The 23,084-nt window shown below is 37.5% G+C and overlaps 1 protein-coding gene across 5 annotated transcripts in view; it reads left to right on the top strand.

Annotated features, from left to right (window-relative positions):
• Nucleotides 1-23,084, top strand: part of LOC114031681 (transcription factor GATA-6-like) — a 44,244-nt gene that overhangs the window by 13,674 nt on the left and 7,486 nt on the right. For all 5 annotated transcript variants that reach the window (XM_027846832.1, XM_027846833.1, XM_027846831.1 and 2 more), the window contains 2 exons: nt 1,038-1,125; nt 1,221-1,324. In XM_027846832.1, coding sequence (XP_027702633.1) covers nt 1,038-1,125; nt 1,221-1,324 — 192 coding nt within the window. The remainder of the gene's footprint in view (nt 1-1,037; nt 1,126-1,220; nt 1,325-23,084) is intronic.

Raw genomic sequence — 23,084 nt, 5'->3', positions numbered from 1 at the left:
TGGTAGGATTAGTACATGCTCAATGAACTGAAGCGTTAAAAAAAAAAGAAAAGAAAAAGACGAGAAGTATTCAGGATATTGTGTTCGATAAAAATGTCAGACCGCTTTCACAAATGTAAAGAAAAGCAGGAATAACAAGCAAGCAAGCAAGCAAACGAACAAAAAAGCTCTAACAAAATCACACAGACTGACCTATTATGAATGTGAGAAGATCAATATAGCTTTTTAGTCTTACTTTGTGTGTATGCTAAATAGGTACAAGGTAGTGGTGTTTTTGTTGCCAATTCTAGACATTTTCATTTTGAAACATGGCATAAAATATCATCATACGTAGAGCTTCTTTGTTTTTAAATGGGGGAAAGGTGTGGGATATAGTAATAAGTATGTAAAAGTTATTGAAATTATAAATTGGATTTACAGTTTTTCTCTAGAATGAAAAATTTAATCTATTGCCTTTCCCCCTCTCCCCCCACATAAGTGGGTGATTGGAAAAAAAATAAGCTAAAGGGAAGAAATAAAAATGTTCTGTTAGCAAATCATTCCTTTTTTTTTATAATGAAAGGATTCATTAACATGGAGCTTCTTTATCTTAAAATGGAGTGTGGAAATAGATTAACTATGTAAAAGTTATCAAAACCACCATAGATACCTCAAATTGTGCCTCCAGTTTTTCTTTATAATGAAAAATTTAATCTCTTGCTTTTTCCTCCCAATAAGTGGGCTAATTGAAATTACACACACACACACACACACACACACACACACCATATACACTAAAGTGAAGTAGTAGAGGTGTTCTGTTTAGCAGCTCATTACTTTTTTTAATGAAAGGATTCTATATAATATTGAGATGGAGAAGGGCAAGTGATGCTGGCTTTGCACACATGAAATTCTATTGCAAGACTGGTAGGACTGAATTTTTATAGGTGTTCTTTTACCCGATCTGTCTGCAGAAGTCAGTTGCAGCTACAGTTTGATTTCTGCTCAATGAAGTATTTACTAAACTTTATGGTTATGTGTGGAAATTTTTTTCCCAGGTCCCCAGGCCACTTGCTATGAAGAAAGAGGGAATTCAAACCAGGAAGCGAAAACCAAAGAACATAAATAAGTCAAAGGCATGCTCTGGTAAATATAAGAAAATAGAGTGTTTGGTTGCAAAGTCTTTGCCAAAGTTTAGAAAGGGAGAAATGTATAGTGATGGTGTTAATTATGTTTTTCAGGTAACAGTAACAATGCAGTTCCTATGACTCCAACTTCTACATCTTCTAACTCCGATGACTGCAGCAAAAATACTTCTCCTACCACACACACCACAGCCTCAGGGGTGAGTGATAAAAAGACTACAGTACCTTTTCTTCTAAAGTAGGGTTCTCTATAGTATGTTATCTCAGCTTTTATCTTATCTAGTAGTTACAATAATCTAAACCAACAGTTTAGTTTAGTTTGCTGATACTCAAATAGTTTTTTTTTGGAGGAAATTACATTTAAATGTAAACATATGACAAACTTAAGTATTTTATAAACCTCTTAATTAAGATCCATATCATTTTTTATGGTTAAATTAACCCATGTAAAACCAAGCAGTTTTGGTTTGAAGAGCCTTAAATTGTTTTACATTCAAGTTTTTATCTGAGTCTAGTCACGTGTACCACAAATATAGATCACAAAAAATACCAGGTCAACAGCCAACTGGAATCCAGGACTGATGGTATTTAAAACGTCAGTTACCTTGGCTTATCAACTCTTGCTTTTATTATCTATTCAAAGCAAAGCTTATTCTATTTTATTACGTGCCTTACACACAGAGTGTTTTTTGCCTTCACCCTAGAGTGTTGTCCTCAGCTGTGTAATATCTTTCTTTCTTATATGACTTTCTTTTTCCAAATTGTGTTAGTGATGTCACCTGACTTTGGTCTTATAGGAAGACTGTGAGGGTGGGTGGGTGGAAGGTAGGAGCAGTCATTATTGAAACCAAGTCATACAGGTTTAAATGAGTAGAACCCAAGCTTTCTGGCTCTTAACTGCTCTTTCCATTAGATGCCAACTTGTCTTAAAGATCCAACTTTATCTATTTAATATATAGTTTATTGCCAGAATATTAAAAAAAATCAAATCTACGATAATGTGGCTTAAGCTTATCCTTTATTGGAAAACAAAATTCAAAACAAAAATTGTTGCTTAAAATGATTTTTTTGGTATGTCTCAATGTTCTCTAACCCAAATTCCTTCCAGCTGTTTCATTACTGAAATATGCAGTTTCACTGTAAAAGTTTTAAAAAGGGGGAAAAAAGGGAACCCTTTTCATTTACTTTTGTTGTTTATAGATGCATCTTAAGGAATGCTTATTGACTTTAGAGAAGATGGATTTGAGGGTATGAGATGATGATTTTACAAGGAAGACAGAGAACACATTAATTTTTGAGGATTTTGAGTGGAACGCATTAAACATGGGAAAAGTAAATACAAAAAAGACATGAACATTTTTTAGTCTTCTAATTCCAGGCCTATAGAGCTATGGTTATCTCTATAAATTGAATAATACAAACCCAGTTTGCTTTGAGCTTTATTGATATGTGAACAAACTTTTTTTTTTACCTTGACATTCTATATCAGTAGACTATATTGCCCAAAGTCATTAGATAATTGCCAAGTTTATTTTATTTTATGTTTTTATTTTGTAAATTCCCTTCCCCCACACCTAGTTTGGATCTCCCAGTATTATAACAGGCACATTTGCCCAACAATGGGCTTTGGGGAATAGAAACCATTCGGGTAGAGAGTGGTTTATTCTTTTGTGGTTCCTATTTTAAAATGTCAAAATGAGCTACTAGTGATTGAAATCTACTGCCCTCAAGGGGAAAAAAGCATACTTAGTAAACATATCTGTGGTCCTAAGAAGCAGTGGAATGTTGACTCAACTTGCTTCTGTTTGGTGTCTTTGGATTTGAATATACGGGTCTGCCCCAGGGGTGGGGTTTTCTTGTCACAGGTCTGGTAGGTGGTGGTTACTATTAATGTTATTTTTAGGAAGTCACATTGTTGCTGTCATCCCAGAGAGGGGAGAATTTGGCCCACCTGGTAGGGAGCAAACTTTGGAAGACTGCAAAGGATTTTGGCTACTTAGTTGTCTTTTCTATCCAGAGTAAAGGTCAGTTCCCTGTTTAAGGGCCAGGAAAGGCAAAACAACACCCGGACTTTTGGAGTTGTTTGGAGCTGTTTGGAGAAGGAGAGATGAGCTTCATCACTAGTTCCTCTTCTGTTGCAAACCACACGTCCACCATGCTGGGCTGGGTCCTCACTCCACCACTAGGTCCATTAGAGCTTGTAGCTGTTAGCTTTAGGCTGGGTCCCGTTACTGCATGACTTGCTCATGGAGTAAGCTGTGAGTAGGAGATGCGAAGAGAAGCATGGCTAACCATCCCCCCCCCCCCCCCCCCAAAAGTTGCTTTACCAGTATTTCACAAATGGAGACATTGATAATCCCAGTTAGTGTGATCTTGGTCATTATCTACCCACTCTTTCTACCTGCTGCCATTTGGAGAGACAATTGCTGAACTTTGCATTATTTTGCATGTATTTTTTCCTATACATGTACATGAGACAACAGATATGTGTTATCTCCCGTTTTAGAGTGAAATTTCCTTGAAGGTAGACTAATTTCTGTCTGTTTATCCCCAGCGCTTGGCACAATGCCTGGCATATAGTAGGAGCTCATGTTTTTGTTGACTGATTGAGAAACCTCTTCCTACTACTTGCTTCTACTTCAAAAACATATATTGTTCAGAAATAAAGCTTTTGTGATCCATAGGCTTCTGGAACTCTCTTTCCCCCTCTGCCTTCAGTTAAACTCATCCCCTGAATATCATTAATATCCCCCTCTTTGACATTACCGTTAGGGGGAGATTTTGGGCACTTTGCATTTTGGGGAACTTTGCATACTTAAGGTTCCATATGGTTCCATATTTAGGTTCCATAATGTAAATCCAGCTTACAATTTCAATAACTTGTATTTCAATAACCTGTATTCAAGATTTCCTTGAAGCTCTTCTCTCCAACCTGAGTATCAGCCACTATAGATGAAGAGGGAAAGAAGCTTGAGGAATTTCAGAGCATCTAAACTACTTAGGGGAAGGAGGGAGATGTGCCTTGGATCGGGGTCTCAGTTCTTTTGGCGCCTTATTGGCCATCATACCATTGTCATTGGTGCTCTGGTCAGGACTGCTGGAGATGAGTTGGCAGCCAATAGCAGTACTCATTTGTGTTATTCTCCCAAGTGACCCTGGTATGCAGGGTTATAGGGCTGTTTATAATTTTGTAGCTAATTTGTGGATTTTGAAATTGTGTCATCATCAATCATTATTGAAGGAAGGGAACTTATACCTGCTCATTTTATAGATGAGAAAGCTGAGACCAAGAAGGCTAAAGACATGAGGAAAGGGCACATAAAGCTGAAATTCAAGTCTAGATCTCCTGATTTCTGGTTCAATACTATTTGCTCTGTGCCACAGAAAACCAAGTTTCATTGGTGTAGTGGAAAGATAACTGTATTAGAGGTAAGAGAATCCTGGGTTAAAATCCTGCCTTGAGTCCTTATTTAATTGTGTGACCTTGTGGAAATTATATAATTTCAGAGCTGGAAGGGACTTTAGGGGCTATCTTGTTTCACTTGTGTATGAATAAGAATCTATTCTATAGTATGCTCAAGAAGTGGTCATCTTGGGGCAGCTAGATGACGCAGTGGATAGAGCACTGGCCCTGGAGTCAGGAGGACCTGAGTTCAAATTCAGTCTCAGACCAGACACTTGACACTAGCTGTGTGACCCTGGACAAGTCACTTAACCCCAATTGCCTCACCAAAAAAAACCAAACAAACCAAAAAACAAAGAAAATGGTCATCTGACGTATCCTTGAGGATTTCTAGTGCTAGAGAACTTGCTACCTCTGAGCCCATTCTATTTTCAGATGGCTCTAATTGCTAGGTATTTTATTCTTATGTTGTGCTGAAATCTACCTCTTTACAATTGTGTTTGCACAGAATAAATTAACTTCCTTTTGTCCATGACAACCATTCAAACACTGGAGGGAAATAATCATGTCTCCACCTAAGGACTTCTCTTTTCCAGGATTAACATACTGAGTTACTTCAATTTACTCCTTTTATGTTATAAACTTGAGGGCCCTTATTAGGATGAATGCCCTTCACCAACCTGGTTACCCCCTTTGATTACTTCCCAGTTAATCGGTGTCTTTTCCAATATCATGCCCAGAACTGAATATAATATTCAAGGGTAGTCTGTTCAGGGTGCAGTACAATGAACTTTCTCCTTCCTGGCCCCAGTATAATAATATATGCAGTGGCTTGCTAGAACCAGATTGTACCATCTTGAGCTGATTGTTAAATTTTTCATGGGAACATGTATATATCAGAAATTGGCAAATGCTATGAATCAGGGTTTGATTTTATTATTTTATTGATTGTCTATGCAGATTAAAAAGATTTTTTCCAGAAAGCCTGTTGTTAAACATTACCAGCACATCTATGAATACATTAAACTGTGCCTCTCGATGTAGCCTAGGAAAATATTCACTTTTTTTGGAGGCCATATTTCACCGTTTGCTCCTATTGACTTAGAGTTCACTGAAACACTCAGACTTAAGATGAACCTTCTGGTCACGTCTCCATATTGTACTCATGAAGTTGATTTTTTTAACCCAAGTATTAGACTTTGTATTTATTTATTTCTTTTGAAAGTCATCTTATTAGCTTTAATTATAGCCTGTCAGGATCTTGGCTCACTAACTTAAATTAAGTCTGCTGAATTTAGTCTTCCGTTTCTTCCCCCTTTTGGAAACCAGAATAGCAGATGCTTTTCTCTAGTCCTCTAATCCCTCTCCCATGCTCCATGCTCTTTTTTCTTTCAAAGATCACTGATTGTGGTATAACAGTTATATCTGCCAATTGTTTGAGTATCTTGGAGTGTAATGTAGTATGACTTGAACTCGTCAGGGGCATCTGAATATTTTGTTGTATGCCTAATTATCTTAGGTTTCAACTCCCTATTATCCATTTTTGTTCTGCCCTTTCCAACCCAAATATCATTCTCCTTAGCAGAAAAAGCAGAAGAAAAGTAAAAACTTAGTATCTCCTTGTCATCTGATATTGTTTCATTCACCCTTAGCTATAGTCCTATCTGTTTTTTGACTTCTTTCCCTTACTATATGTAAAACCCTATTTTTCATTAATCTTAGCCTTCTTTACCAACCTGAGCTCAGTCTGAATTTTGGCATTTCAGGGCTATTCTTCTAGGGCTGGGGCATTCTTCTGTATTAATCCCTTGTGACTTACTCATGTTTCAATATCCTATATATGCTTTAACAAATCTTTTAATTGGTCTTCAAGTTTTCTGTACATCCACACCCATCTCTTTAGCCACGTCCCTCTTTCCCTCCTCTTTAGAATTGTTTTTCTTTGTGTCTTCCAAGTCACCTATCTGACCTTGCCTGTAGAATTTTCAATCATTGGAACGTCTTTTTGCTTTCTCTGAACACTTATGAAGTCTGTTCTTTCAAAATCTAGAGTGCATGTTGAATGATATTTCAATTAGAGCTATCTGAAAATAGAATGGGCTCAGAGGTAGCAAGTTCTCTAGCACTAGAAATCCTCAAGGATATGTCAGATGACCATTTTCTTTGTTTTTTGGTTTGTTTTTTTATGGTGAGGCACTTGGGGTTAAGTGACTTGTCCAGGGTCACACAGCTAGTGTCAAGTGTCTGGTCTGAGACTGAATTTGAACTCAGGGCCTCCTGACTCCAGGGCCAGTGCTCTATCCACTGCGTCATCTAGCTGCCCCAAGATGACCACTTCTTGAGCATACTATAGAGTAGATTCTTATTCATATACAAGTGAAACAAGATAGCCCCTGAAGTCCCTTCCAGCTCTGAAATTATATAATTTCCACAAGGTCACACAATTAAATAAGGACTCAAGGCAGGATTTTAACCCAGGATTCTCTTGCCTCTAATACAGTTATCTTTCCACTACACCAATGAAACTTGGTTTTCTGTGGCACAGAGCAAATAGTATTGAACCAGAAATCAGGACATCTAGACTTGAATTTCAGAGTAGTTTCTCCTCTGTCCCAAATAGTAGTATGGGGGGGGGCATTTTCCCTGCAAGGTTCCCATCATTTCTACTTCAGCAACCAGTTCCTTCTTTTTTTTTCTTTTTTTTGAGGCAATTGGGGTTAAGTGACTTGCCCAGGGTCACACAGCTAGTAAGTGTCAAGTGTCTGGTTTGAGATCTGATTTGAACTCAGGTCCTCCTGACTCCAGGGCTGGTGCTCTACCTACTGCACCACCTAGCTGCCCCTACCAGTTCCCCCAGCTCCTTTTTGTTGGTGAGAATTAGGTCCAATATAGAATTTTCCCTCATTTTTTCCTCCACCTTTTAAAGGATGAAATTATCATTAAGGTTAGCCAAGAAATTATTACCTACTCTGCTCTCTTGAGAGAGACATGGAGGGAGGGAAGGAGAAAGGGAAAGAGAGAGAGAAAGAAAGAGAGAGAAATTCAAAGACACAAAACAAAAGCAAAGACTTATGATCTGTGCTCCTCACCTTTTTCATCTTTCTGTCCAGGTGATTTGTAGTGCAGTTTAGTGACCACATTAGTCATCAAATGACATTATTAGTCACAATAATGTGGTCATTAGACCATTAACAAGGTCTAATGACCACATTATTTCTGATTCTGCCTCATATGAGCTTCACCCAAATGTTCTCTAGCATGTTTCTTCTCTTTTTGTTACTAGATTTCCCCACATGGCTTTATATTTCTAATATACAATGCTATTCCACTTCCCACCCCCCACACTTTTATTTAACCCACCCACTTTTACCTGCATAAGTTATATTCTTCCTCATGGTTTTCATTTCAGCAAGTCTGTAAGGTCAAATTTGCTGCTCAGCATTAGCATCTCTGGTTTACTTTGTTACCTGTAAATTTTTGTATTTGTATATAGCTATCTCAAGTCATAGGTTTTATCATCTCTTTTGTTGTCTGTTATTGTCCTTCCTAAGTTATAGTTACTTTCCACGGTACCTATCTATCTAGGATATACGTAGGAGATACTGTTTCTTTTTCTGTTTAAAGTATTTTTTAAAAGATTTGTGAGGTACCTGACAAATTACCTTACCTGTGACAGAGGAGCTTGTCATCCCTGTCTTTCAATCTATTTCCCAGAATTCCCAATCCTGTTCTTATATACTATGTTCTTAACCATTTCCCTAAATCTGCTTTTCTCTTCCAAAGGTCTTGCCTACATTAGGCAGCAGTGATGAAAATACTACTTGTTTCCCTATGATTCTCAATTTCTTGTTCAAGACTTTATAAATATTCTTAGTAATGCTTTCTTTCTAAGTCATTTAACTTCTCTGAGCCTCAATTTTCTCATCTGTAAAGCAGAGATAGTAATGGGCATATTACATAGTCCATTGGGTTATTGTGAGGTTCAGATCAGATCATGTCTGAAAAGCTCTTTGTAAGTTATAAATGTTAGTGATTATCATAACTGACAGTATTTTAATTGTAAGTTTAAGTGTTTTATAATAATTGGTCAATCTTGAGCTTATCTTAGCGAGGTGAGGAAATAGAGGAGCATTGTCTTTGTTTTGAAGTGAGCGCTATAGTTGGCAAACCAAAAGAAATCTGTTAAAAAAAAAGAAATCTGTTATAATTCTGACAGTTATTCTTCTTTTAGTAACGATAATAACACCTAGCATTTATATAGTGTTTTTAAGATTTCCAAATCACTTTATACCTATTATCTCATTTGATCCTGGCAATAGTCCTGGAAGGTAGGTACTTATTATTCCCATTTTACAGATGAAGAAACTGAGACAGAGAGGTTAAGTGACTTGCTCAGAGTCACATAGCTAGTTAATGTCTGAGGCTGGATTTAAACTCAGATCTTCCTGCATCCAGTTCCAGCACTATGTCCACTGCACTATCTAGCTAAGGTTATCAGTCACTCACAGAGCAACACTGTCAGTGAGATTGTTGTTGTCTCTGTGTGTAAATGACCACAATCTATAACAGGTAGAGAAATCAAATCCTACCCAAATGCAGGGATAGTTGTGTTCTAGTAGGAAAGACACTCAGTTTGAAATCCAATGACCTGAGTTCAGGTTTTGGCCTGGTCACTAACTAGCTGTATGTTCTTGGATAAATCACGTCCTTTCTCTGGGATCCATTTCTTTACTTGTAAGAGGAGGGAGTTAGATTAGGTTATCTCTAAACTCCTTTGTATTCCTTAACAGCCTATAATGCTATAAGACCTGTAATCATAGGCAATCTCTCTAGCGTTTAGATAGAAATCTAGTTGGCGTTCAAGTTACATGGAGGCCAAGGACTGAAAATAGGTCACGGTATTAGCAAAGTATAGGTTTCACTTTCAGTTGGGAATCCTAGATTCCTAGTTTGAGAGCTAAAAGGGACCTTAAGGGCCCTCAAGCTTAGCACTGGGCCAGGCTCATGTTGTTGTTGTTCAGTCATTTTTCAGTTGTGTCTGACCCTGTGACTCCATTTGGGGTTTTTCTTGGCAAAGATACTGGAGTGGTTTGCCATTTTCTTCTGCAGCTCATTTTACAGATGACAAAACTGAGGCAAACAGGATTGAGTGACTTGCCCAGGGACAGTGTGTGAGGCTAGATTTGTACTCAGGAAGATAAGATGAGAATTTCTGACTTCAAGGTGCTACCTAGTTGCCCTCTAAAGGGCTTGCAGTCTAATAAAAGGATATATTAACCCTAATTATTATAATACACAATATTAATGGATATATTCAGCCCTAGCCTCTTTCCTTAGCCCCAGGTCCACATCAGTGACTGCCTACTGGACATTTTTAACTGAATATGCCATAGGCACCTCAAACTCAAAATTATTGTTTTTTCCCCCTAAACTGATGTTTCTTCCTCACTTCTCTGTTTCTATTGAAGGCAAAGCCATCATTCCAATCACTTAGGTCTGCAACACCAGTCAGTCATCCTCAACTCTATATTCACTTTCACTCTACATCTCTAATCAATGGTTCTACCACATCTCATAAACCAGAACATGGCTACCACCTTGGTTCAGACCTTCATAACTCATAGCCTAGGCCCAGGGGTGGGGAACCTTCAGCCTCAACCTTGTGGCCCTCTGGGTCCTCAAATGCAGCTCTTTGACTGAATCCAAACTTCATGGAACAAACCCCCTTAATAAAAGGATTTGTTCTGTAAAACTTGGACTCAGTCAGAGACCGAACCCAAGGACCTAGAGGGCTACGTGTGGCCTCAAGGCTGCAGGTTCCCCACCCCTGGAACCCTAGACTATTGCACTAGCTTCCTAAATGGTCTCCCTGACCCAAGCAGCATTTCCTGTCTCCAACCCATCCTTCAGGGAGCTATCAAAGTGATATTCCTAAAACACAGGTCTGCTGTTTGTTGTTTAGTATGTAAAACCTTAAAATATGGCTCCAGCCAACATTTCTAGACTTTTTAGAATGGAAGTTTCTTGAGAGCAGGGAGTATCCTTTTTGCTTGTATTTGTATCCCCAGTACTTAGCATAGTGCCTGGAATAGAGTAAGTGTTTAATAAATACTTTTTCATTTTTACATTCATTCATTCATTCATTCATTCATTCATTCATTCATTCATAGATCACTGACTTTCATACACACTCTGCTTTTTTTCCAACCTGGCCCACTGGCTATCCTTTATATACAACCTCTTATCTCTCGATCCAGTGCTTTTGGGTAGGCCATTCTCCTGGGATGAACTACCAGCTCACCTCTGCTTATTAGAATTTCCAGTCTTTTTGAAAGCCATGTGCTTTCTCACCTACATAGACCTTGTCTTTCCAGCTGTTAATGTGCACCACTGAAATCACCTTACATTTATTTTGTACATATTTTGTATTTATTTAACATTTGTGTATATTGTTTCCCCCCTGGAACCTAAGCTACTTTGCCGGCAGGAACTGTTTTGTTTTTGTCTTTTATCTCATGATTAGTGGATCGCCTCAAAACTAGGAACACCCGATTTCAAGACCTGCCTTTTACATTTAAGCTTTTAAGTAAGTGTGACATTTGGCAAATCATTCTACTCCTTAGTGCAAGTCTCTAAGAATTTGAGTAATAGGTAAGTTGCCAGTAAGTTGCTAGTTTGTAGTGAAGAGGGAGTTTTCCTTACTTGGGAGTTCCTCCATCATCATCATCATTATTGCCACCACTATCACCATCATCACTAGCATTTATTCAGGGCTTTAAAATTGGCAAAGTGCTTTAAATATATTATCTCATTTGGTTCTTAAAATAACCCTTTGTGGTAGGTGCTATTATTATCCCCATTTTAAAGATGAGGAAACTGAGGCATAGGGTCTGTGCTTAATAGATATTTATTGATTGAGGCAAATGGAGATCGTAACTATCCTATACTAACCAAATCAAAAGTTTGGACATCTTCTTCCCAAACAAATGAACAAACAAAACAAAACCAAATGAAAAAGCAAAATAAAAACCAAAATCCTTAGTGCCTAGTATAGTATCTGGCAGAATAGGCATTTAATAAATGCTTGTTGATTGATTTAAGTGCCTTTCAATTTTTTAATCAGTGCTAGAAAGTTCTGAGGAGAAAAGCGGGCTTCAGGGAAGTATAGCTTTATCTCTGCATAACTATTGGAGGAGGGATGACCAGATCTAGAGGAGGTGACAGTATCAGGAGAGGAAGCACTTACTATATCTTGTCTTGAGCAAAAGGACGACATAATTTATAGCATTAAGACTTAACAAAATGGTTTCCTTACAACCACTGGGAGGTGATCAGGGGTTATTATTACCATTTTACAAATGAGGAAACTGAGGCTCTGTGGGGTGAACTGACTTGCCCATAGTCACACTACTAGTAAGTGGTTCATTCAGCAATTGAATTCAGGTCTCTTTCCTTTAAGTACTTTTCATTGATTCACTGATCACATTGTCTCTACTTGTAACATAGTTAGACATCCTATGAAATTCTTAGAGCATACAGCCTGATATAAATGGTTTACTTGTCATCTCTCCTTTTCCTGGCTTGCTTGTTTGGAAGTTTATCATAGTGCTCTTAATGTAGTAAAATTGTATGCAATTCATTGCAAAAAATTTTTTTGGGCAGAGATAATTGATAACAACACTCCAAATTCAGTTTAATTTCTGTATATGAAATTTATTTAATTTTAGTACTTTTAATCCAGGTATGTTCAGTTCAATGGTAATACCTTCTCTCTGTTGATGACATTTAAAATTTAACCTGTATATGTCTTGTTTGTATATAGTAGTAGTTTGCATTCTGTCTCCTCCTTTAGACCATGAGCCATGAGAATTATCTTTTACCTTTCTTTGTATCCCCAGAGTTTAGCACGGTGCCTGGAATAGAACAGGCACCCAAGAAATGCTTGTTGATTGACTGTACTTAAAGGGTTTTGTTTGTTTGTTTGTTTTTTGGGGGGGCAAATTTCACCCAATACGGCTAACATTCTATAATCTTACATACAGATGTAGGTGTATGTCTGGTACAACTAATAACTGTTTGCTTCAGTAACAGTTTTTAAAATTGTTGTTTAGGAGTGCAGAAACATAGCAATAGTTTTTTTTCTCATTTACAGAATTCCTAAATAGAATTGCTTTCATCATTCTATAACTAATAATAGTCATAGAATGATAGTACTGGAAGGAACATTAGTGCTTATTTAGCCCAACTCCATATTTTTTTATTTTGTTTTTTTAATCTTACTTTATTCTTGTTTTTATATCATTTAAAAATTTATCCCTCACATCTCCTATCCATTGAACCATCCCTTATAACAGAGAATTAAAAAAGAAAGAGGAAAAAAAAATCTGTTCAGCAAAATTAACCACCACATCAGCCGTAACTGATGGTATATTACTTTATTTCACACCCATAGCCCTCCATTTTTGCAAAGAAGGGAGGCAAGTGCATTTCTTCAATTTTTCAAAGTCATCAAACTTGGTTATTATAATTATACAGCTTTCTATTTTGCTTTTAGACTCTTCCTATTTAGATTTTTATAGTCATTGTGCATGTTGTTTTCCTGGTTCTGTTTACTTCACTTTCTATTCATTCATATGTGCCATCTCAAGTTTCTTTGAATTTTTATTTGTCCTAATCCCTTATTTTAAAGATTAAAAAGTGGTAGATTATTTTGTTGGAAAAATTACTAAAATGAGGTTAGAAACAGAAATTTTAAATTTTGAATAACAAAAAAGGAAATGAGTGAGAAAATTCCAGCTTTATGTGTATTAGCTTTTATGATAATCACATGTTTAAATCATGCCTTGGTGCTTTTGCTTTGCATTCTCATTTGAACTCTGTGAGGTAGGGAATGATGATGGAGCCAGCTCCTACCTGCTTAAGAGGTCAATTGCTAAATTTTCAATGTGAGCACTTACCCTTCAGAAATTGGCAAACTGTACAAATCAAGGCTTGATTTATTGTTTTGTTGATTATCTAGGCTTAAGAAATTGATGGAGAAAGTGATAATAAGGCAGGCATACAATTTTTCCCCCAGAGAGCTGGATGTTTAGCATTTACCAGTATACCCTCGATGATAACTCACATTGAGAGTGATTTAAGGTTTGCAAAGAGCCAACACTTTTTCTCACAAACAATCCTGTGAGACTAAATAAGTACAAATGTGTCATTTCTTATTCCTTGACAGATGAAAAAACAGGTCAGAGAGGCTATGTGACTACCCCTAGTGTCATATGGCTAGTCATTGGTGGAATTAGGACTTAAACCTAAGTCTTGTGACTCCCAAAGCTAATATTTTTTTCTAACTATACCATATTCAAGAAATATTTGGCCTCCTTAAAACACTTCTATTATTAATGAAAACTCTGATAGTCCCATTAAAGTTGCAAAGTTCAACATATAGTATTGAAATTATTGCCATAAAAAGTAACACAGTATAATTAGGCTGGCATGCGTCTCTTTTAGTAATTGACTCTTATTTCAGGGCACAGTACTACCTTCCTAAAGAAACCTGAGCCAGCTCTGGGTCAGATCTCTTATCTAGTCAGTTGCTAAGCCGGACCCAAGCCAAGGTCCCATGCTGCCTTCTTTCTAGATGGTGGGAATTATCTAGTTCTTACTTCTCTGTGAAGTATATTCTCTTCCTATTTTCTTAAGACCGATAACTTTTTTTTAATCATTTATTTAAATTTTTTTGATATATTTTTAAAATGCCAATTACAATCCCAATATATCCTTCCCCCATGCCAGAGAGCTATCCTTTTTGACAAAGAACTATAAAAGGAAAACAAAAATAGGTGAGCAAAACCAACCACGACACATCAGATAGATCAAAATATTCTTATTGTTGTCTTTTAATTTTTAAAAATTTAAATTTTAAAATTCTGAATGTAAATATAAACAATTCCCACAACAGGAACATTTCCATGTGCAAAGTAGAACACAAGAGGATTGTGTATGAAACTATGAATCTATTCAGCATTGCTTGCTTTTAAAAATATAATTCAGCTTGTTATTTTTCAAGACTATTTTGCTTGTCTGTACTTTCTTATGAACTTCTGATCTTGTACTTTTTCAAACGTTTCCGTGACTTTCCTATTTTTTTGGCTTGGATAAGGCTTATCACTTTCTGTTCTAAGCTATTTATTTTCCTTCTAATTATTTCATTTTTCATCTTCCCATTCCATTTCTTCTAGGCATTCTTTTAGTACTTGTTTAGTAATTTTTTCCTTTGAAAATTCATTTTTCCTCTGCTTGCAAGTTGTTATAGAATTTTTCTTCTAGGTTAGGATCTTTGGTTACATCTGGATATATAATAATTCTTCGTAGATGCTGGTCTCATTTACTTATCTCTCCTGTCTTAGTTCCTAGATTGAGATTTTGTGTCTGGGGAAGATTTTCCCTATTGTTGTGACTTTGCGTGATATGGTTGGCCCTGGATGGTCTTAACCTGGGCCATCTGCGTCCCTGTGCTGACCTAGAACTCCCTGAAGCTTTGAGGTTTTAGAGCTTTGTATATTCAAGGCCTTCTATGATATCTCAGGATAGAGCGCTGGGGAACTTAGAGTCTCTAGGCCTGAAGTGTCTCAGTCTGAATGCTGCTGAACTTGGATTGTTTGCTTCCAAAGCCCATGCTGTGGGTTTCCAAGCACCCCGGGGCTTTCTCGGAGGGACCTCTCTGCTCTTGCTGCTCCTGGATCAAAAACACTGCAGGCTGAATGGCAGAGAATGCTCTGGCCATTCTCTGGTTGTGCTAGGGCCAGCAGACCACCCTTTCCTATTGTCTGTGCACTTTCCATTGACGTTTTGTGCATTTCTGGGGTGGTTGACTTTTCTCTTTAGATTTCTTGATCATTATTCTGTCTGTTGCTAATTTTAGGTTTTTGTTGTAGAAGGTATGTGGAAGCCTCTGTTCAGGCAGCCATCTTGACCAGAAGTCCCAAGTCCAGAATATATGTAGTGTTCCACATCCAGAGTCTCCAACTCTGCAAAGAAAACGGGGGGGGGGGGGGGGGGGGGGGGGGGGGGGGGGGATGGGCACTATCTAGTAGGCCAATAATTTAAAATTCCTACTTTGCAGTCTTTGAAAAATTATTTGCCTGCATAAGGGCTAACATACAATTGTTTATAAACTAGTTATAAATATTTAAAAGAAATTGCTTTTACTAATTAATAAAGAGAGTTGGATTCTTAGGGAGGCCTTAGTACCTTTTCTAATTACCTTATAGTTCCCGGTTTTGATATTGTCTAACACAAACATTTGAAGAAGATAAAGAAGGCCAGGTAAAAGGTATTTAATGTAAACTGTAGTTTAACTTACATTACTCTGAACATTTTGTTGGGGGATAATGAAAAAAAACCTAGACTCAGCTGTTCTGGTGGGACCGTAATCCCTCCCCACCTCATATATATTTATATAAATGTACTTTTATATATAAAATATACATATATATCATAAATACATATTTATGTATATGTATGTATATCTATATCTATATATATGTATACATATATGTAGTTAGGTGGCACAGGGCATAGACCACTGAGCTTGGAATCAGGAAGACTGATCTTCATGAGTTCAAATCTGGCCTCAGACACTATATTAACTGTGTGACCCTGGGCAAGTCACTTAACCCTGTTTGCTTCAGCTTCCTTATCTGTGAAATGACCTGAGAAAGAAATGGCAAACGATGCCATTATCTTTGCCAAGAAAACCTCAAATGGGATCATGAAAAGTCATGACTGAAATGACTGAATAACAACAACAATAACAACAGCAACAACAACAAATTGAAAGTTGTCTTTTGGATATATAGTAGCACATGAAATAGTCAGATGGATTAATAATTGGTTGGATAGCCAGAATCAAAGAGTAGTTGTTAGTGGTTCAGTGTCAATATAGCAGAAGCTGAACCTTCTTATCGTTGATTTGAATAAAGGCATAGATCTGCTCATCAGATTTGCTCAGGCAGATTTCAGAAAAACCTTTCTAATAAATAGAGCTGCCCCAAAGTGACATGACTGGCCTCAAGAGGTGATGGCTTTCGCCTCCTTGAAGGTCTTTGAGCAGAGGCTGGACAATTACTCACTGGATATGCTATGAGTGGGGCTCCCATTGGGTGTGGGTTGGGTTAGATGGTTGCTGAAGATTCTGTGATTCTAAAGAGGGTTGTTAATTGCTTCCACTTGGGAAGAAACCACTTCCCTTTTGAAACCATGTGGATTAGAGAACTTGAATAGGAAGAAAGGGGCTGACTAAAGGGTCAGAAGTTTAGTAAAGAGGTTGTTGTCACTTTTCACAAGTTGTTGGATCTTCTGAGCAAAGCCTTTCAGTAGATTGGAAAGTAAACCCTATTCTTGGCTTAACCATTTTTCTTTGACCTTTAGGAAATCACTTCCCTCAAACCTAGTTTCTTTTTAGCTGTAAAACAGGGGGAAGTAATGTGTCCCTAGGCAATGCTGGTGTGATAGAGCGCAGCTCCTAGATTGTTAGATCTAGTCCCTTCATTTTACAGATGAGGAAACTGAAGCCCTTAGCCATGAAGGTTTAAAAGGTCACTGAGCTAGCTAGTGAGTATCAGGGCCAGAATTTGAACCCAGATTATCTGACTTCCCAAGTTCCTGCCTGTTTCATATAATCTTGTCTGAAAAGGGACCTTAGAGGTTGAGGAGTCCAGTGTTTTCCTTGTATAAATGAGGAAACTGAGGGAAGCCCAGAGGAGAGAGATGACTTGCTCAGAGTCACAGCTAGTAAATGGAAAATGATATTCAAACCCATGCATTCTGACTCCAAGTCCCTTACTCTTCCCTAACACATCAAGGCTGGAAGGATCTTAGAAGTCTTCTAGTCCCATCTCCTCATTTTACAGATGAGGAAATTGAGGTCCCTAGAGAAGAAGTGATTTGCTCAAGGTCACTCAGCAAGTTGGTTGTGGAGTAGGGACTGGAGAACCCAGCTCTCCTCATAAAGGACTTTTTAGGACTTTTTCTACTAGCCAACATTAATAACTTGCACTTGGAGCATTAGAGCACATGACAATTAGAGATCACTCTCCACTGTTATCCTTAGCTCTCTGAATACATCTTAAATAAACGAGATAAACTTGACTTTATAATAATTAATAACTATGAAGGCAGCTAGGTAGTACAGTAGATAGAGCACTGGGCCAGGAGTCAGAAAGATTCATCTTCTTGAGTTCAAATCTGAGCTGACACTTTCTAGGTGTGTGATCCTAGGCAAGTCACTCAACCCTGTTTGCCTCAGTTTCCTCATCTGTAAATTGAACAGAAGAAGGAAATGGTATACCATTCCAGTATCTTTGCCAAGAAAACTCCAAATAGGGTCACAAAGAGTTGGACATGATTGAAATGACTCAATAACAAATAATTCTTGAGTGCTTTTCTTGTAGTATATTACAGAACATATATTCCTTATATCATTCTTTTTGAGACAGCGAATTTTGAAACAGCATATTTATGTATGGGGAACCCAAGATCCCAAAGTTGTTCTCAAATTAACATATGCAAGTCAATTCCTATACATTTTCATGTAAATATGATATCCATTTATAGAAATGTAGTATGATAAGGATAGTGGGACTAGGAGGTGATATTAGGCTGAAAGAATAAAAACAGAGGACAATAAAAATTGCTGTGGTTGTTGGTGGAGCTAATGTGATTATTATAAAGTTCTACAAAATACTAAATATAAAACTGTAGGTGTTGTGGAAATCCTATTATAGGTTTATTTTAAATTCACACACAGTTGAATGCCAAGCCTGTTAGTACATAAAATCAACTGCATTGTGATTAGAAATCATAGCTCCTCTGAAAAGCGATGAATCAATCTGCAGCCTTGGTAGTGTTATTTGTTGGTTTTAGAAGCCATTTACTCCTTATCAATGCATGATAAAAATATTATCAATGTCTTTGAGGGAAGGAATTGGTTTTTTTTTTTGTGTGTGTCTCCCCTGGGCCCTCGCTCAATACCTGGCGCATGAATTGAATTTAAAATTGCCTTCTATATAAACTGGGCTTCAAATTACTTCTATGAAACTGTTCATGAAAACATTTTGAAATGTTTTAGAAAAATATTTATTGAACACAATTTACTTGTCTGTATATGTAGATAGACACAGAAACACACAATACGTTAACTGTCACTTTTTCAGATATTAAAAGTCTAAAACATCTTTTTATAAATTTACAATAAAAAAAATCATTATCTCCACAAGCCTCTGAGAGGTGAGGTGGACAGACCTTATGATTACTCCATTTACAGAAATTGAATGACTTCAGGAGGTCTATATATTGAAGCTGGGACTGAAATGGATGTCTCCTGACTCCTAAAACAGTGTCTAACCCTCCCCTAGGGAGTCGACTAATCAACAGAGTTATTAATATCCTACTTACCACATGCTGCTATAAACCATGAACATAAATATTTTGCTGGTATTTTATCTCCTCGCTCCCTGTGTTCCAGGCAGCCTTTCACTCAGTTCCCAGTGTGACCGACTGTACTGGCCATGGCCACGCATGATGTGGGTCACCTTGTCCAGGAGTTGGTATTTGCGTATGAATCTGTATGATTTCATGATGACATGTGCATGTGACTCCTCTATACACAATTGCCTTGTACTTTCCAGTTACGGGAGGAGCTTTTTTCAAGACCTTATTTTCAACTTTTTTCTCCTGTTTGCTTTGGAAAATGTGGCATGCAATAGCAATCATGGATATTAATAAGCAGTACCAATAAATTAATATTTAGTTTTCATTTAATCCACCCAGTTTATCACAGAATCATGGTCGATTAGGCAGGTGACTCATTGTTGTGATGTGACAGGCAGAGCACTGGATAAACGATAAGGGTTCATAAAAGTTGTTTGCTTTTTAACCTGGCTACATGTTTTAAAATATTTTATAAGACCCAACCTTCCTCTTCTCCCCTAGACCCTCATCAAGAACTTATAAAATTGTCACCAAAGATTAAAAAAAATATGTTACAGGAAAACATGACTGAAGTTTTAGAAATTTGGCCTAGAATGCTGTGAAATGTTATTGCTAAATGAATCTTCGAAGAAAATGAATTCCTTTACTGGAACAAAAGTAATTTATTATTCCTTTCATGGATGTCTGCCAAGATCGTTCCTAGCAATATGAAGCTCTAATGGGTCTGAAATCAAACACAGTCTGCGTTCACAATGTTGGTCTTCAGGAGAATCACCTTCTAGGGAAAAAGAAATATAGCGATAGCCATGACCTTTAGCAAAGATGCCTTGGAAGTGTTATGCTTCACCTATCTAGATTACAGGGCTTCTTCATGAACAGATCGTATGGTCTAGAATTTACCCAGAAAAATTGTTTCTACTAAGCACAGCTCTTAATAGATAAACAAGTTTGAAAAAATGAATACACTATTGATTCCTGTGAGTAAATAAAATTCCAAGTAAATGTCTAGAAGATGTTTAAACAATGAAGAGAATGCACTCTGCATTCAGTTGTTAACATGGGATAGAGCCATAGAACTGTAGGCTTGTATTCCCTGGTGCCACTTTTATTCTATTAAGGGCCAAGTATTTTCAACTCTAGGCTGTCTCTAATTTAATTACTAGAGTCATAAGGAAGCTAAGTGTAGTTCAAAGTTTAAACTGAGAAGATAGCTTAGATTGGAAGTGAGGGGAAAGCAGAATCAGCCGACTGGGCTGTTGGTCCCGGCTCTCATTGACCATGGCAAGAGTCTTTCTTGTGCCTCCATTTTTCCCTGCCCATTAAAGGAGAAAAATAATTCCTACCTCCGGTTCCCAGGGATATTGTACATAGTGAGTGGGAGATGTCTACAAAACCCTTTGAAGTACTGGAAGAATAGTGCTATTTAAATAAATTATTAGAAGTTAATAATGATACTCTTTGGTTTACATAGCATTTTTCATCCAGGGACCTGAAGGCACTTATAAATATCCCCATTTTGCTATTGGGGGAATTTAGAAACTTAGAACTATTGTGTTAACAATGTGACCTCCTTTTCCAGAGAATTTTATTTCTCTGAGGGATGGCCACTTTTTTTTTTTCCATGTTAGTAGTTCCTGGAGTTTTTATCATTCTGTATGTTGATTTGAGTGCTTTACAAAAATTTAGGAGTTAATTCTCCAAATATAATTTTTGGGTGGATTCTCTTAATACACTTTTTATGCTAAGAGACTTGTCTATCATGAAAAGAAGTAAGTTGTGAAAGTAGGATTAGAAGTTACCATGCTTTGTAATTGGAAAAAAATAAAATACTGTTTAATGCAAAAAAACAAAAAAGGGCTGGTACCTCAATTATCAGTTTGGATTCAGAGGGAAGAAAAAGAAGAAAAAATTACAATGTTTTAATCCTGTTTATAACCTTAGGCCACTAAACCTGGTTAATTGGAAGAGAAGAATTCACCTTAATGTATCTCAGAAGTTAAGCTTGTTCTTTAATGTGCTAATTGGCCCAAAGTTATGACAATAAAAGAATCTTGTATTTAGAGACTTTTAAAAAGTCTGATTAGTGCTGAACACTTATGTGAGTTATTGTGTCTTCCATTTCCAAGAGCATCACTGAATGAGAACATAACCTCAATCCGCACAAGTGTAGTGCACCGAGAACTTGTGAGGTGGAAGTGGCAAGTCTTGAAATCTTAGTCCTCTGTCCAGTGACCACCAGGACGCTTCCTAGGGGAAATTTCATTTTCATAGGCTTTTATAGATTTTATAGGCAGCCAGGTGGCACAGTGGATAGAGTGCCGGGCCAGGAGTCAGGAAGACTCATCTTCCTAGCTGTGTCATCCTGGGCAAGTCACTCAACCTTGTTTGCCTCAATTTCTTCATCTGTAAAATGAGCTGGAGTAGGAAATGGTAAACCACTCCAGTATCTTTGCCAAGAAAACCCCAAATGGGGCCATGAAGAGTCGGACAGGAATGAACAACAACCAATTTAAAAGACACGCTTACGTGGATTCATTGTGTAATTGCAATCTCAAAGACAATCTACTTAGAGAAGCAGTTGTTTTTATATAAACTGTAAGAGGGTTTTTCCCGATTAAGTTATGATACAAATATTAAATCTTCACACTGTGATTGGTATCATTTAGTAGAGTTGGTATAGTTTAGTAGAGTATACTTAGTATAGTGAGTTTTTTGGGGGAGGAGAAGGGGAGTTTTTTTTTTAACTGGTTTAGAATTTATACTTGAATTGCCCTTTTTTGTGAATCTCTCTCAAAGGAAGGTCATGTATATAGCATTCCAAAAGGCTAACCTAGAGGTTACAAAAATCAGATAAAGTAGCCACAGTAGTGAGGACATGTTGGCTTCCTCTCACAAATGAAAAAGTCTTAACCACAGACTTTTTGAGATGTGATGGAGAGATCAAACTCAATAGCAACAGACAGATTTTGAATTGAATGAAGCTAAGGGTCCAGTCCATCTGACATCATCAAAGTCTGAATGCAGTGAGAATCATCCCAGGCTCCCTATACACATGAAGCTGATGGTTTGTGCTGTTCCTTTAAATTCAGATCATATTAAGAATAGATCCCAGGACAACGAAGCATAACCTCAGAAGCCAGCTTTAGTTTTCTTCCCTTCAAAACGGCATTCTTATCTGCAATCCATAATGCAGAGAATCCTCTTTGCTTTCTGCAGAACCTCAGTGTCCTTCCTAAAAGAAATATCCCCTGTTCATTTGGTCTCATGAAAATATAATATCATTTTGGGGCAAGTAGGTGAAGCAGTGATAGAACACCGGCCCTAGAGTCGGGAGGACCTGAATTCAAATCCAGCTGCAGACACTTGACACTAGCTGTGTGACCCTGAGCAGGTCACTTAACCCCGATTACCTCACCAATATATATATATGATATCATTTTTTTTTGGCAGTTGGGGTTAAGTGACTTGCCCAGGGTCACACAGCTAGGAAGTGTCAAATGTTTGGTCTGAGGCCGGATTTGAACTCAGGTCCTCCTGACTTCAGGGCTGGTGCTTCATCCACTGCACCACCTAGCTGCCCCTTATAATATCATTTCTAAAAGGATTTTTGTATTTCACTAAAAATTTGCCCTTCTGTGGAATTACCAATCTGGGCATATTATTCCTAGTCTGTCCTTTGTCCCGAAACTGTTACTCAAAATATGCAGAGTCTTTGGTTTTTCAAATGGAGAAGTCAGAAAATTAATGAAGACTATAGGAAGATCCATCTTTCTGAGTTCTGTCTAGCCTCAGACACTTACCAGCTATGTGACCCTGGGCAAGTCACTGAACTCTCTTTGCCTCAGTTTCCTTATCTGTACAATGAGCTGGAGAAGAAAATGGCAAACCACTCCAGTATCTTTGCCAAGAAAACCCCAAATGGGGTCACTGAGCTGGACATGACTGAGATCACCCAACAACAAACATTTATGCATAAGAAAATCTGGGTAATTTAAAGATTAGCCCGTTTCCTTCTTCAGAGGGGTGTGTGTGTGTGTGTGTGTGTGTGTGTGTGTGTGTGTGTGTGTGTG

This window comes from Vombatus ursinus, unplaced genomic scaffold, assembly GCF_900497805.2.
Source record: "Vombatus ursinus unplaced genomic scaffold, bare-nosed wombat genome assembly UNPS02015255.1, whole genome shotgun sequence".
In the NCBI taxonomy this organism is placed as follows: Eukaryota; Metazoa; Chordata; class Mammalia; order Diprotodontia; family Vombatidae; genus Vombatus; species Vombatus ursinus.
This window is presented reverse-complemented; position numbering and strand designations above follow the sequence as displayed.